We start from the raw sequence: 16,195 nt of genomic DNA, 5'->3' as shown, positions 1-16,195 counted from the left end.
GGTGTGTTTGGATATCACTGGTTAGTATGGAGAGCTAGTTATTTAATAACACTGCAGACAGACATCTTTCACACTTAACGCCTGTCAGCTCCATAAAGGACAGGACAACCAGCACAGGTACAAAAGGAAATCTAGCAGCTTCTCTATTGTCACACAGCCTGTTATCACTCCTTAACCGAGACCGATAAGTTTGCTTTGTTGATTTACAGTTTATGAATTGGTGGCAGTCCCGTTATTGAACATGTTTTTACTTTCTGAATCTTCATATTAGTTGTAGGCTACTGAATCATTTTCTGTAACAAAACGCTACTGCCTACTAGACTTTATTTTATTCAAATAATATTACAGAAATAAAACTCACCAAAAATATAATTGACCAAAGCAAATGTATTATTTCTTTAAAACATGAACTTTCAAAATGTAATTAGTTAGCTAATGTTTTTACAAATAATAATATATTTAATTTAAGATAACTATTTTAAATATTTTGCATTCCAACTTAATATATAAAATAAAAGCTAAACAACACAAGGTGTGCTCTACTTTAATCTAATTCTCTAATTTATCAGAAAATGTAAACCACTCAGTCTGAACTATCAGCTTTAATGGAACTACAATGCCTCTAATTTTCATTTTTTTTCCTTCAGGTGTAATAAATAACCATAGAGAACCATAGTCGATGGATTTACCACTCTCAATACAGGAACATTTTAGTAAGTAGCTTTTATTTTGTTCTGTGTTTATACATTTTGTAATTGCTTTTTATTTTTTACTAAATGTACTGACAACTAAGTTCATTTTTCACTTTTATTACTTACAAATTAATTGTATACACAATGTTTAAAAAGTTTAGTCAGTAATTAGTCAGTTAGTCAGTAATGAGTAATAACCTAAATATAATTAAGTTACAGTGGTAATAGATATATATCATCGCTGGCATGACAAACAAATTGCATCCAAATACAAACTTTATAGGATAAGGTATTTTTTATGAATGTAAGCAAATTTTAAACTATGTAATTTAGGTCATTTCTATATGTCCGTTTACATATTGTTGCCATCCAATGAAACATGAGGCAATGAAACATGCACTTTTTACTGAAAAAAAATTTTTTTGATTGTAATGTACATTTCAAAAGGTAATTTAGGAGGTGATTTGGCATCTGCTAAAAAAGTGGGTTTAAAATCCTAGTCATTAGCTTCATTCTGAAAATGAACAGTGGTATTAAGTGGACTGAATTATTATCATTACTTAAAAGAAATCTTTTTCATTTTCCACTTTAAATGTACCTAATTTGGCTTCATTAGAAGGCCTAACTCTGGGAACAGGGTACATCAGGGCCCTCCACATCAGTGTCCACTCAATGCTCTCGGCTGTTTTTGAACATTATAATGTTGATCTCAGCACATGCCTGCTGGGCAGTGGAGCGAACAGGTGAGAGAGAAAGAGACGAGTGTGTACGAGTGTGGTGATATAGTGTGTGTATGTGTGAATGCGTGAGTGTGAGGGGAGTGAGAGAAAGAGTGTGAGAGCAAGAGAGTGAGAGAGTTTGCTTACACTGTGCATGCCAGGTTCATAGCGGCCAGTTAGATGACTAAATTGAAAGGGCTTGTAAATTACCTGAGCTTTGAAGCATCTCTGTAAGGTTTACTTTTTAGGTTGTAAATCTGAGAAGCTTTGTGTGGTACTTCTCTTGTTTTCATTATTTGTTTGTTTGCTTTTCTAAATGACGACTGTTTGATCAGAGCTTGGTAACGGGATTTTCCGCAGAGCCGTGAAATGCTGTGTGAGTTGTGTAAGATGAGTGTATTTTACATGTATTATCATAACTAGTGCAGTTTAAATCTCTCAAAACTGCGGATCAAGGCAGGTACAACCATTTTGAACTGTTGTGTTGGTAATGTTCCAAACATCTGTTGCTCACTGTGTTCTGTTGGTAGTTTTTTCACAAGATCTCTGATCATATCATATAATTTTCCCTAACCTTTTTCTTTCTTTTTCTGGCTCTGTGCTCCTCCAGACTGTACTTTCTCCCTAGGCTAGAAATCGTGAAGCATGGGTGACTGGAGCTTTCTTGGGCGGCTGCTGGAGAATGCACAGGAACACTCGACAGTGATCGGCAAAGTCTGGCTGACTGTGGTCTTCATCTTTAGGATCCTGGTGTTGGGAGCAGCGGCGGAGGAAGTGTGGGGCGATGAGCAGTCGGACTTCACCTGCAACACGCAGCAGCCCGGTTGTGAGAATGTCTGCTACGACGAGGCTTTCCCCATCTCACACATCCGCTTCTGGGTCCTGCAGATCATCTTTGTGTCCACGCCCACCCTCATTTACCTGGGTCATGTACTGCATATTGTCCGCATGGAGGAGAAGCGCAAAGAGAGGGAGGAGGAGCTGCGAAAGGCCAGCAGACTTCAGGAGGAGAAAGAACTCCTGTATAGAAATGGAGGGGGAGGGGCCGCAGGTGGAGGAGGAGGAGCAGGAGGAAGAGGAGGAGGTGGGGGAGGAGGTGGCAAAAAGGAAAAACCGCCAATCAGAGACGAGCACGGAAAAATTCGTATCAGGGGAGCCCTGTTGCGCACCTACGTGTTTAACATCATTTTCAAGACCATCTTTGAGGTGGGTTTCATTTTAGGCCAGTATTTTCTCTATGGCTTTCAGCTCAGGCCGCTGTACAAGTGTGCACGGTGGCCCTGTCCCAATACAGTGGACTGCTTCATTTCCAGGCCCACAGAAAAGACCATCTTCATCATATTTATGCTTGTGGTGGCTTGCGTGTCTCTTTTGCTGAACCTGTTAGAGATCTATCATCTTGGATGGAAGAAGGTCAAGCAGGGCATGACCAACGAATGTGTCCCTGACCAAGAGTCGCTAGACCGCACTGAGGAGGTGGAGACAGAGGCTATGACCACTGCACCCAGAACTGTCCCTCCCACCCTTAGCTACCCACCCAACTACAGCGAGGCCACGGCCGAGTTCAAGATGGATCCACTGCATCAGGAGCTTCAGGAGCCCTCCCCTTTCTACATTAGCAACAACAACAACCACAGGCTGGCTGCGGAACAGAACTGGGCCAACCTGGCCACCGAGCAGCAGACTCGGGAGATGAAAGCCACCGCTCCCACTCCCTCCTCTTCCTCATCTTCTTCCTCCTCTTCCTCCTCCTCTCCTTCCTCTGATAACGAGCAGCAGCCCAGAGATGCTGCTCCCCCCACCAGTGTTCCCAGCTCGAGCGGAGTCAGCTTGAATGGCAGAAAAAGCGAGTTGGAGGAAAGGAACGTGACCACTGTGGAGATGCACGAGCCGCCCAACACGCTCACTGACCTCCGGCGGCTGAGCAGGTCTAGCAAAGCAAGCAGCGTAAGAGCAAGGCACAATGATCTGGCTGTCTAGTCACTGACAGCTCAGATTTTTATATATATTTAAAAAATACCAAAAATATAAGAGAGTATATTGAAGGAAATGAGAGGCAGGTTTCTGGATGTACTTGGGCAATTAACAAATACAAAACAATACACTGACAGCTGTGCAATCGGTGAGTTGTAGTGTAGAATTACAGCACTTAACTGATTCAAAGCTGATTGGCTGAATACACAGAACTAATTAAATTGTTACATGTTTGAATGTAATTCACAGTATAACTTATTTATAGTATTTATTTAATATATATATATATATATATATATATATATATATATATACAGTGATGGTATAGTTACTTTGAAAAAGTAATCCGATTACTGATTACTCCTTTAAAAAGTAACTTAGTTACTTTATGGATTACTTGATTTTAAAAGTAACTAAGTTACTTTACAAGTTACTTTATTAGTTACTTTCAGCAGCTGCAGACACCACCTCCCGCCGCCTTAACATAAACATTATAACCAGTTTTGCCAATACTCCCTTTATTGGAAAATGCATTTTTAACAGCAACAATTTATCTCTATTAAGTTGAACTATTTCCTAAAAAAATATTTTTTTTTATAAAAATAAAAAAATTAACTTAACATAAATATTTTTTTATAAAAAATAAAATATGGTCTTTCTTGATTTTACTAAACATAAATACTTGTTTTTATAAAAAATATATAAAATAAAGAAAGTCTTTCTTGACCTGACATATTTAACACTGTAAAACTGAACATTGAACTTGTTGTTCTCTGCAGGGCAGCAAGGACTGGTTTTATAAAACAGAACCGTGTATATGGTCTAGACCAGGGATCACATATTTGCAGACTGCGGTCCGGGTCTGGACCCAGACGTTGTCCAATACGGACCCATACCGGACCCAACTACTGAGAAGGATTTAATTCTGACAGTGTTAATTTAAAGCACCGGAAATTTTCTTGTCTTTACGGTATACGCGCTCTGCGCCACAGTGAACTTCCAATCACGTGTTGTGTAAAATCTTCAAACGCTCTCCTCTGCCAATCAAATTTGTGGCAGACCGCTGCCCTGGCTAGTGAATTGGGACGCGGCCGCAAAAAAACGCCTTTATAAAGAGAAAAACGAAAACGGGCGGAAACGCGAGAGAGAGAGAGAGAGAGACAGGGGAGAAAGCGAGACGCGTCTGATTGGGGAAAAGCGGAGGGGGAATGGGTAAGGGAGCGGTGTGTGTGTGTGTGTGTGTGTGTGGAGGAGATGAGGTGGAGAGAGAGAGAGAGTAACGCACAGTGACTTAAATAAGTAACTTTAATCTGATTACTGGATTAGAATTAGTAACGCGTTAGATTACTCGTTACTGAAAAAAAGGGTCAGATTAGAGTAACGCGTTAATAAGTAACGCGTTACTGACATCACTGTATATATATTAAGTGCCAGAGGGAGTTACCAAATCAAATGAACTAATATGAATCAGTGCTGTTTCAAAAGTTACTAAAAAAGTATCAGTTACAAGTCACACGATAATCAGAGCAAGCTAAAATCCTAATTTGTGTGTCCTGAGAGTGTATTGTCCTACTACTGGTTGTCAGTAGTGCTTATCAGGGTAAGTTGTGTCAGATACAATTTCATGGTACTAAACCATCTATAAAAGGTGCAGTGTTTACATTATGTGCTCGACAATACAAAAGAAAACTCCTGAAAAAATGGTACTGATACACAACTGAATTAATGAAACACAGTTGTATATGTTTTATATCTTTTCAAACATTGTTTAGATTAATATAACTACAAATGATGTGGTTGTAACTTTTGTTAAAGGGTACTCATACTGGAACTACAACTCACTGATTCATAGTTTATTCCTTCAGTTTTGGTTACCCACTGCTAAAAAAACTGAAGCTTTTCAGTTGTAAATTGTAAACACTGTAATTTAAATCTCTTCGAAAAAATTGTAATACATGGCTATTTGGGGTGAGAAAATGGAACAAAAGAGATATTTTATTTTGAAGTAGAGAAGTAGTAAAGTAGCCTTGTTGACACTGTCTGTAGCATTCAGAATTATCTAGGCCTTCTTTAATCAAATTAGATTAAATTATGTTAAACTACTGTTAATTCTAACAGTTGGCATGATTCCAGATCCTGCCTCTATGTTTGAGTAACCCAAGGTGAAAATGGGGAAAATTGCAAAGAGGAAGAACAGTGAAAGGGTTTTTCAACTCAAGTTTACAGCACATTACCAAAGCAGCAACTTCAACATGAAGTATATGGAATTCTCAGAAATAGAGAAACCTAAAAACCTTTTTAATCTCACAGCTTGGCTGATGTAGAGCTTTGTCCATAATCAGAACCTGTTTCCACAGGCCCCTTGATTTAAACTTTTTATGTTCCTAGATTAGAGTTGAGAGTTTTTAATATATGACCATGTTTCATTTTGCCATCAGATACACATGAACACTTTTTAATCAATTTCATGTAGACAGTAATGTGTATAGGGACATACTGACTCTCCTTAAATGTGCTATTTGACAGTTCTATTGGTTGGTTTTATTTCTAAAAGGGCTATTTATTTTTTAAAGAATTGGTTGATGCCAAAAAAATATTGCTTTAATGTTTGTGATTGCCAAAATAATGTATTTGCTTTAAATACATTACAGATGCTACAAATTTCGATATGCCAATTTAATGTCTATCCCATCTTTCCTTCTTGTCCACTTTCAGGTAATTGCTGAAGCCCTTAATAGTTGCTGACTACAGCAGCTGCAATAAGCATTACAATATTCAGACCTCTGTTATAAATTCAACAGAGAATGCCTTATAAATCATACAAAATCAATGCAAAACCCTTAATCCTTTATGGAACCCCTGCACTCCAAAATTGTAAATTAACGCACAGACCAAACAAAAGACACAAGCTTTCCCCTTAAGGCTGAGCAGACTTTTGCTTGTGACAGCACTAAACTTTTATTAAAACACAGTATTTACAGATGTATGTTATTTATTTTCTGCTATTTTAATGTACTCAAACAAAAGTGTGTTGTCATTTTTGGTTCTTAAAGTTTACATTTTAGTAAATAGATAAAGATTTGCACATTTAGGCAAAACATGCTGTTCAGTTATAATTACATATCGGTAGCAAGGAGGAAAAAAAGACTCTGCTTTCATATTTTTGATCCTTAAAGGAATATGTCTTAATGATAAAACAGTGACTCTTTGTGTTAAAGACAGTATTATTTGAATAAATGACATTAAATGTGATTTGTAAACCCACCTTTTAAGGGGTACATGAATAGGCTTCCCATGTTTGGATTTTAAGACTGTTAACTTTTAAGCCTGAAAGAAATGCAGAAAGGTTGTACAAGAATATTTCATCAGTGTTGAAATTATTTTACTTCTAGACCCGTAAGTAATGTTCTCAGTTGCAGACTGTTACTTTACTATAACACTCATCTCTTTAACTACTGATTTATCTCATGCAGAGCAAGACTACTCTGACCAATCAGGGAAACGATCCATCTACATATGCTCAGAACAGCAGCCTGTTTAAATGCTGTCTTAAGAGAAGTGCCTTGTGTATTAAATTTTGTAAGAACACGTTGATGTAAATGTTCATTTACCTCAAATGTTTACAAAACTGTTACTAAATAAACTTTTTGTACCATAAAATGTCTTTTGGTTCTGTCTAAAAGGTTTCTGTTGAATAAAGAAGCATTGCTACCTAGATTATTGCTTTTTCGCACAGAGCTGCGAAGTTCAGGCCGGCTAAAAACCCACTGTCACAGCGAGATAGAACATATCAGCTAACATTTCAGTACATGCAATGTGTGAGATGAACCAAGCCAGGAGAGTCCAAAAAGCACTTGGAGTGGACAAGCAGACAGTTGGCACAATAGATACAAAATTGTTTGAGATATTTTCCATTTTCTCATTGCTATACATATATCAGAAACAACAACACACAGAGACTTGTCAGAATATTTATCCAAAGAGCATTCACTTATTGACCTACAACCTTTAAACTTATCACTCCCTGACACCAAATTCCACAATGAGTTGTGAGGATGTGATAGTGAGTTAGGAGGCCCCAAAAATGACACATCACTTTTACACTCCTCACCTGCAACTCATCACACATAAGCAAATGATAAAACAAAACCAAACAGTGATACTTGCATTCTATTACGATCCCTCATTCAATGCCAAATTTACAGCATCAGTTACTTAATTTGTGTTAACTAAAGTGCACACATATAATGAAGGAAATAATTATTTAATCCCTTACTGATTTTGTAGGTTAGCCCACTGACATGACATGAACAGTCTTTAATTTTAAGAGTAGGTTAATTAGAACAGTGAGAGATAGAATATCAAAAATAAAATTCAGAAAATCTAATTTTATAAATTATATATATTTACATTTTGCAGAGAGAAATAAGTATTTGGTCCCCTACCAACCATTATGAGTTTTGGCTCCTACAGACCAGATCAGGGGTGTCCAAACTTTTTTTGTTGGGGGCCAGAAGGAGAAATATACTTGAAGTCACGGGCCAAAGACTCTGTAATAAAACAAATAATGAAATATACCACTTTAAATAATACTTTTTTCCTGATTATTTCATTTACACACCATTTTACTTGACTTACTATCTGTATCTTTGACAGTGTTGTGTAAACTAAGATTTTTAAAATTGATATTTAATTTCATGATGTCTCTTAATATTAAACTCCTTAATTACGGCAACTTTTAGACTCTTTGGCCCGTTTTTCTGCGCTATAACAGCACACCCTCTCCGCTTTTAGACTCTTTGGCCCGTTTTTCTGCACTAAAACTGCACACCCTCTCCACTTTTAGAATCTTTGCCCCGTTTTTCTGCGCTAGAAATGAGCACTCTCTCCGCTTTTAGACTCTTTGGCCCGTTGTTCTGCGCTAGAAATGCGCACCCTCTCCGCTTTTAGAATCTTTGCCCCGTTTTTCTGCGCTAGAAATGAGCACTCTCTCCGCTTTTAGACTCTCTTGCCCCGTTTTTCTGCGCTAGAAATGCGCACCCTCTCCGCTTTTAGACTCTTTGGCCCATTTTTCTGCACTAAAACTGCGCACCCTCTCCGCTTTTAGAATCTTTGCCCCGTTTTTCTGCCCTAGAAATGCGCACCCTCTCTGCTTTTAGACTCTTTTGCCCCGTTTTTCTGCGCTAGAAATGAGCACTCTCTCCGCTTTTAGACTCTCTTGCCCCGTTTTTCTGCGCTAGAAATGCGCACCCTCTCCACTTTTAGACTCTTTTGGCCCGTTTCTGACACCTAGCGTTCAAACTTTGAATTTCACATTATAAAAAAAAGCGGGCCAACTTTCATTCTATTTCTAAAATACCTCGCGGGCCGCTCCAAAAAAGGAAACGGGCCGCAAATGGCCCGCGGGTCGTAGTTTGAACACCCCTGAGTTAGATGTTCCTACTCAACTTGTTACCTGCATTACAAACAGCTGTCTTAAATTCTCACCTGTAATAAACATTCCGTTCCCAGACTCAATTAATCAAACAGACTCTAAACTCTACAACATGAGCAAGACCAAAGAGATTTCTAAGAATCAGGGACAAGATCATAGACCTGCACAAGGCTGGAATGGACTACAAAACTATAAACCATGACAGTCTACAAGACTGTCAATCCACACCGATCTGGGGCTCCATGCAAAATCTAACCTTGTGGGGTATCATTGATCATGAGGAAGGCGAGAGATCAGTCTTAAACTACACAGAAGGAACTTGTTAATGATCTCAATGCAGCTGGGACCACAGTCAGCAAGAAAAACACATATGTGGTAACAGATGACACTGTAATGGATTTAAATCCTGCAGTGCCTGCAAGGTACCCCTGCTCAGGAAGACACATATGCAGGTCTGTCTAAAATCTGCCAACAAATACCTGGATAATTCTGAAAGTGATTGGGAGAAGGTGCTGTGGTCTGATGAGAAACAAATTAAGCTCTTTGGCATTAACTAAACTCCCCGTGTTTGGAGGAAGAGAAATGCTGGCTTTGACCCCAAAAAACACCGTCCCCACTGTCAAGCATGGAGGTGGGAACATTACGTTTTGGTGGTGTTTCTCTGCTAAGGGCAAAAGACTACTTTACCGCATCAATAGGAGAATGGATGGCGCCATGCACCGTAAATTCCTGAAATTTCAAAATCAGCAAGGGATCAAATAATTATTTTCTTCACTGTATGTAATCTAGTAGAACATATAGTAGTTTTAATTTGAGCTGTAATTTTCTTTTGTATTAATGTTCATTCGTAGGCAGTTATGCCCAGTTATGTCTTCATTTGTAGCTGGTTTGTGGCTCTTTCTGCCTTCAGTTTTGTCTTATGCAGTTGAAATGCTGATGGATCAGGATCAGATGTAGTGATTGACTCAGCCACTACAGAACTGTTCACTTCCCTTGCCTTAAGAACTCCTGGGTTGCTTTCGCAGTATGTTTTGGGTCACTGTTAATTTCTGCTGTAAAGTGAAATACAAATCTACCTTGCTGCATTTGGTTGAATCTGAGCAGAAATTAAATCCCTGTACACTTAAGAATTAATCCTTTTGCTTCTGTCACATCTTTAATAAATACTAGTGACCCAGTGCCACTAAAAAAAGCCATGCACACCCATACAATAAAATACAATAAAATCTGAAAATTTATAGTTTATAATTTATCCCTGAAATAGCATTGATATTTTACTAAAAAATCACATTAACTAGCATTAATATGAAGACAAACTTACAGTAAATATACCATGGATTGGCATAAACATTTTATTTCTATTTGGAAAATAGCAGATAATAACCTTAAAAATGTAAAGTTTTTTTGTAACAATTCAGATTGGTTTTGCTACAGATTGGAACCATGGAATAGGCATAATCTGTGTGCAGGAAACTAGCAGCTATAAAGCAAACCCATGTTTCAAATGGCCTGTGTCTAGACATCTAGGAAAGGACAAGGGTTATTTTCGGAGTGAGGGATTAGGAGAACAATGTCTCTGTGAATCAGGCAAACTTCCTGTTTTACTTACAAATGTTTGCTCTCCTGAAACTCTTCTTGTTTTGAATTCCAGCATTTCACAACAAAAAAGGGAATAGAAGAAAGGATAACTAAAGAAGCAAGGAAGGCAAAAAATGGACATCATTGAAACAAAAGAGGTCAGTGTGGAGGAGAGCTGTGGAGCAGGAAGTGTGGAGGGTGGGTGGTAGTGAAGAGAAGAGCTGTGGAGAGGAGATGATAGGAACTGATAGAAGATGATAGGGAGTTGGTGTTGGATCCACTGGCTGCTGTGTGTCATGAGATGGCCTGTCTCTTGGCACAGGGATTTAGTGCTAGCTGTGAAGGGCATGGTCTGTGTGGGGCCCAGCACCACCGGCTCAGAGAGGAAAATACACAAGCAGTTATTTATAGCCTTTAATCACCTAGCAAATTCACTCTGGCCCCTGAATACCTCTGTCTCCAACAGTATAGTTCAGGGCAGTCTTTCAATATATTTAACCCATTTCCTAATGTATATCAGCAACTTATGGTCAATTCTAATCAAATATGGACAGCTTATTATAGCCTTACGCTTGTTTTATAAAGGAAATGGTCTAATGATTAAGGCGGCCTACATCAGACAGAGGTGGAAAGATTAAATTATGGTAAAAATAGCCGTAAAAATCAATCAAGCTGGGGTAGAGAAAAAAAAAACAATCTTGTGTTTACGACAAGTTCAGCATATCTTCACTGAGTCACTATGGGCAGTAAGTGTCTGTGACAAAAAGGAAAGTCATGTGAGTGAATTGGGTGTGTACCACAGTGACACCAACAGGTCTGGTGGACAGTGTTGCATCTGGTCATGTTCACTAAATATGTCTAATGAACATTTGATGAAATCAGTGTATATACTGTAAAAACATTTGCCATTTGATTAAATACAAAGCAGTCAGTTGTTTAAACACTGTTTAAACATGTTATTTAATGTAACATCTGCCATAAAAGAGCCCAAATGTGTGTTGAAACAAACAAAAATGTAAGAAATGCAGTTGTCATCCATTCTAGTACCTTTCCGTGCTGTGCAGCTGGACACACTGCTCCCCCATGGAACACACACACTGGCACTGGCTCTCCCCCTCCCCCTCCCTCACCCAGCTCACTGTTGTTTTATAATTAAATGGTGACATTAGTTCATATCATGTGATGCTGAAAGGATTCATCAGACATTAGAGAGCCTAATCGCCACCTATAGTCTGCCCCTCGCCTCTGCCACGGCTCGATCCCAGATGACCCTGCTGAGGGCAGCTCTTTCTTTATGTGCCCTGAAAGGCCTGGGGATTGAGCCCAAACAAAAAAAAACCACGAGGGTGAAAAAATGTTTTTACGTCCGCCTGCCCCTCTCGCTAGGCCTGCTGTGTGTGTGCTCAGGGTCGTTTTAGCTTTAGATCAATGGGGCAAGTTATTGGAGTCTGGCCAACTTTAACAGATAGAAAAGAAAGAAAAAAGCTGCCTCTTCAAAAAAAAAGGGTTGTCATACTTTGTACAAATGCCCATAAAACAACCTGCGAATTTCCCCCTCCTAACACCAATTTCAACTTTTTCTACTGTAAATCCTCCAACTTTACAACACCAGAGCAGACAAAATACAAACACATACAGTGAGGTCTAAAGGCACTCTGACACATAGCGAGGTGGGCTCAGCTCTGTGTGCATGTTCGTCAGTCACACTCACACATCCGCACACACACATACATACAGGAAAAACACCCAAGCCACTATCCTGCTCTCCACACCTGCAGTGTGCAGCCCAGCCGTGGTGGGAATGATGGGTAGTTATCATAAGACAGACAAGCAAGCATAAATGTTAATGAATTTAATACCACTGTCCAACCCCAGTCCCACCCCTAGATAATCACAGTGCCCTCTACCACACCCATCAAACAGCTCCCTCTTACGGACACGCTGTGATACAGATTTTGTATTTTCTACGAATGTCGTTCTGAGTCTATGTGGACAATTGATTATGTACAAACTGTTTTATGAGATCTGGGCCAATATTTTTGTACAATACATATCTCACTTATTTTTCTTCTTTTTGCCCATCTTTTTGTAGTTTTTAGAACTCTCTACTAATAACTTCTAGGAAACAAAAAACTAAAGATTAGTTTTAAGGAATGCACTTAATTTTAGTATTTTATACCAGATAGAAATATTTCACTATTTAGTAGTAACTAAATAGTAACTATACTAACCAGTATAGAAAACACTTCAAGTACACATGAATTTATTTATTATTATGATGCTGTATAAATTTACATTATGATTAGAATGAATGTTCTTACCACACTGAGGCTTACCCTCATTTTCCAGATATTGACATAAGCAATGGTGCCTTTAAACAGGGGTCAGAGTGTTTTGGCCACAATTATGTTTTCCTGTATTTACTGTACAAATATTGTTGCATTTTTTTAAAAGCTGTATACAAGCATGCTATCGTAGATCAGGACTGCTGTGCCAGCAATTTGTCAATACTTTAAAAAACGTTTCCAATTTTAGGGAACTGAAAATGAGTGGACAGTTGGATGCTCACTTGTCTCTTGGCCAGCTACAATGTTACATAATGTTTTTAATTAAAAAAAAGACAAAAAAAAGGTTTGCAGTTGATTTAAGGTTGTCTGCTGGGAGCAGTTAATGTTGTCAGTGTCAGAAAAGCAGGTCTAAATGTCACTCAAAGGCTTCTCTAAAACAGAAGGACCCAGTGGTCAAGACAGGGGTTAATCAATCTTGAACTACATATCCTCTTTAATAGATTCTCTATTCGAAATGATGTTGTATGTTAAGTAGTCCAAGCTTAATCCTTGTCTTGGAAACCAACCCTATATGTCAAAATCATATTTGCTGCTTTGTTATTAAAATCAAGAATGCACTGACTATATTTGGAAAAACAAAACTCTGGTACACCATGAACCATCATAGCAACATAGAAGTGAATTAGTATTTTCAGATCAGAAATTTCAATTTTTCATGTTACCTATTACCAGACTGATGGATAGAGAAAAGTGTGGTGAATGTGGAGGTAGTTTCCTAGACATGTCAAACTGCCCAGGAAACAGGATCTCTTTGCCTATTGGTGGTGTGATGGTATAATAAATCAGTAAGACATATTCAGACAGAGTAGGAAGTGAAAGCTCTTAAAACAAACAGGAACTTGTGAAAACTGAAAAGTGAAAACTCTCAAAACAAGGAACTTACAGCAGGATTCTGTCACAGGGTGCCAGTCATAAATTGTAGACTTTCAAGCAGTGTGTTTTTGTGGAATATTTCATTTTGAATATACATTGTTAGCTAAATCCTCCTAAATACTTTATTATTTTTGTTTCTTAAATAATCTAAAAAGGCAGCAGCCCTGGTCATTGCCCCAATAGAAAACCTGCATAAACAAGCAGAGACTAAGAGGACTTACAGCAAGTATCTGCCACCAACTGCTGTTCATGGATGTTGGACTTCCAAGCAGGAACCAAGCACTGAACATCATTTTTTTTCCTCACAACTTGTGCTTTCCAAAATAGTGAATATGTTTTTTTAAATACTTAACAGGTAGAAATTAGGGTTGGGTAATATGTCCCTAAAATAATATCACAATATTTAATTGTATTTTTGCGATAACAATGATATTGTGGTGATATGACAAAACATTGAATTTAAATTTCTTTTTGAAGAATACTCTACTGCAACAAAATGAAAATTCGATTTTATTATTGCATAAGACATTGTATGCCACACCCCTGAGATATTAAAAATACAATAATTTTATCAGATTTGTAACAGAAGTCAATGATCAAGAATGTCATGATACTAATAATGCACTCCAAATATCTCCATATATCCAGGATTAAAGTAAAATTAATGATACTGGACAGATATAATGTCTTTAGTAAATACATGTATATGGGGAATGTACAGAACAGTGTGCATTTTTATTTTTCTGATGCATCATTATACAGGAAGTAGCCATTAGAAGATAAGAAGAATGCCTAAAGAAACACACACACACACACATATATAAATATTATATATATATATAAACAGATTTTCTTACTTTGTGCCGTTTAGCTGAGCCTGTGGTCACTGCGGTCTCAGCTTTCGGTTCTTGGCTGACAGAATTGTTATATAGTTACTTAGGCAGCGGCTGCTAGCGGGCTAGCTAGCGCTGTTGTTCAAATGATTCTTTCTGTTGCTAAATGAGTTTGCAGGTGTGTTTCTGTGGATTATTTTATGAGTAATATTATTATATAACAATATCTTGTGAGCTGTATAAATGGTAATAATGCTGAATAAATGTACTTTATGATTAGGATGCATTAGAATGGTACCTTTAAATCATGGGTGGAAGACAAGGTAGCAAGTAGCAATTAGTTTTTCTTACTTTGTACTGTTTCTGTGAGCCTGTGGTCAGTTTTCTGTTCTTGTCTAGCGAGAAGTGGAAAGATTGGTCTTCTTCTGCTGTAGCTCCTTAACCTCAATGTTTCATGCTGTGTACTCTGATATGCTTTTGTGCTCATCACAGCTGAACATTTTCTGAAAGTCCTAAATATAACAAACCAATAAACACAGTAACTAACATGAAAAAAAGGATCAATTCAACGAGAGCTTGCTAACATTAGTCCAAAATTTAGGGAAAAAGTTAAAAATAGCAGCTACATTTAACTATGAGTTAACTACATTTAACAGTAGTTAACTATGCTTTAGCTATATAAACAGGATACACAAAACCAGCTGTTTCAGTGAAAAATCAAGTCATTAAGTTATATTTTAAATCTATAGTGATTACTAGCTAGGTTTACATTACACTCTAGAAGCTAGCTAGCTTAGCATTTTGGGAGCTGCTGCAGCTGTTTGTGATTCTTGCTCTGTTTTAATGACTTTTAGGACTAACTGAGTGATACCGGCGCCTCCAGGTGAAGAATTAAGATTTCTTCTTTTTTACAAGCGAAAAGGGCCTGTCTAACTTTTATTAGTTTAATTTTTCATTCAAGTTATTTGCAGCTGAAAAACGAATTTATATATTTTTTTTCCCATTGTTTGAAGTAAATAATAATCTGGTTTTGTCCATTTGTCTAGTTTTCAATTTGAACCATTTCTGCATCTAAAAACCTGGAAAAATAAATAAATAAAAACACATGATTGAGTTTTCCATTTTTGCATCTTCTAACAAAACTGATTGTATAATATATCCTACTTTTTTTAAAAGATGTAAAAATACAAAAAAATCTAGTAAAGATTAATTTATCCTGTTTCTTTTAATTTTTCTAAGTTTATGCTTAGTCAGAAAATTAAACTGAATATTTAAAGCCCAGTGTAAATTAGGCCTTCCAGCAGCAATTACAACAGACAACAAACAACAAAATCACCACTGAATAGTTAATTAGCTAGAGAACTGCTAGTTAGCTAGCACTACTGTTCAAATCTTCTTTTCTGTGGCTTAATGTTTTCCGGTTTGTTTTTCTGGAAAATATTTACTACTAATATGTACTAATGTATCACACGTTATAAGCTAAATCTTCCCAAATACTCCATTTTAATGTTTTAGTTTTATATTATCTAAAAAGGAAGCTAGGATAGCCAACAGCCCTTGACACTGCCCTGATAGAAATCCAAAATAAACCAGTTTAAATAAACATTAAATGAATGCTGGTCTAAAATTCAGTCAAGTTTCAGTTGGATGTTTGAACGTTCCATCAATTAAAAGCTTTAATATTTTTTTATACATTGCTTTTGGAAATGCATTTTTTTAGAGTTAAAAAAACAACTAACTAACC

At 37.4% G+C, this 16,195-nt stretch overlaps 1 protein-coding gene across 1 annotated transcript; it reads left to right on the top strand.

The window, feature by feature from the left end:
- The first annotated feature begins 413 nt into the window (after positions 1–413).
- gja3 (gap junction protein, alpha 3) lies at positions 414–3,721 on the top strand. Its single transcript, XM_022680444.2, is given in 4 exon segments — positions 414–713; positions 2,022–2,413; positions 2,415–2,508; positions 2,511–3,721. Coding segments are annotated over 3 exon segments (1,332 nt in total). The 5' UTR covers positions 414–713; positions 2,022–2,056; the 3' UTR covers positions 3,392–3,721.
- The last annotated feature ends 12,474 nt before the right edge of the window (positions 3,722–16,195 follow it).

The sequence above is a fragment of the Astyanax mexicanus genome, chromosome 11 (assembly GCF_023375975.1).
Source record: "Astyanax mexicanus isolate ESR-SI-001 chromosome 11, AstMex3_surface, whole genome shotgun sequence".
Taxonomy (NCBI): Eukaryota; Metazoa; Chordata; class Actinopteri; order Characiformes; family Acestrorhamphidae; genus Astyanax; species Astyanax mexicanus.
Note: the sequence above shows the minus strand (reverse complement) of the source record. Positions and strands in the feature narration are given on the sequence as shown.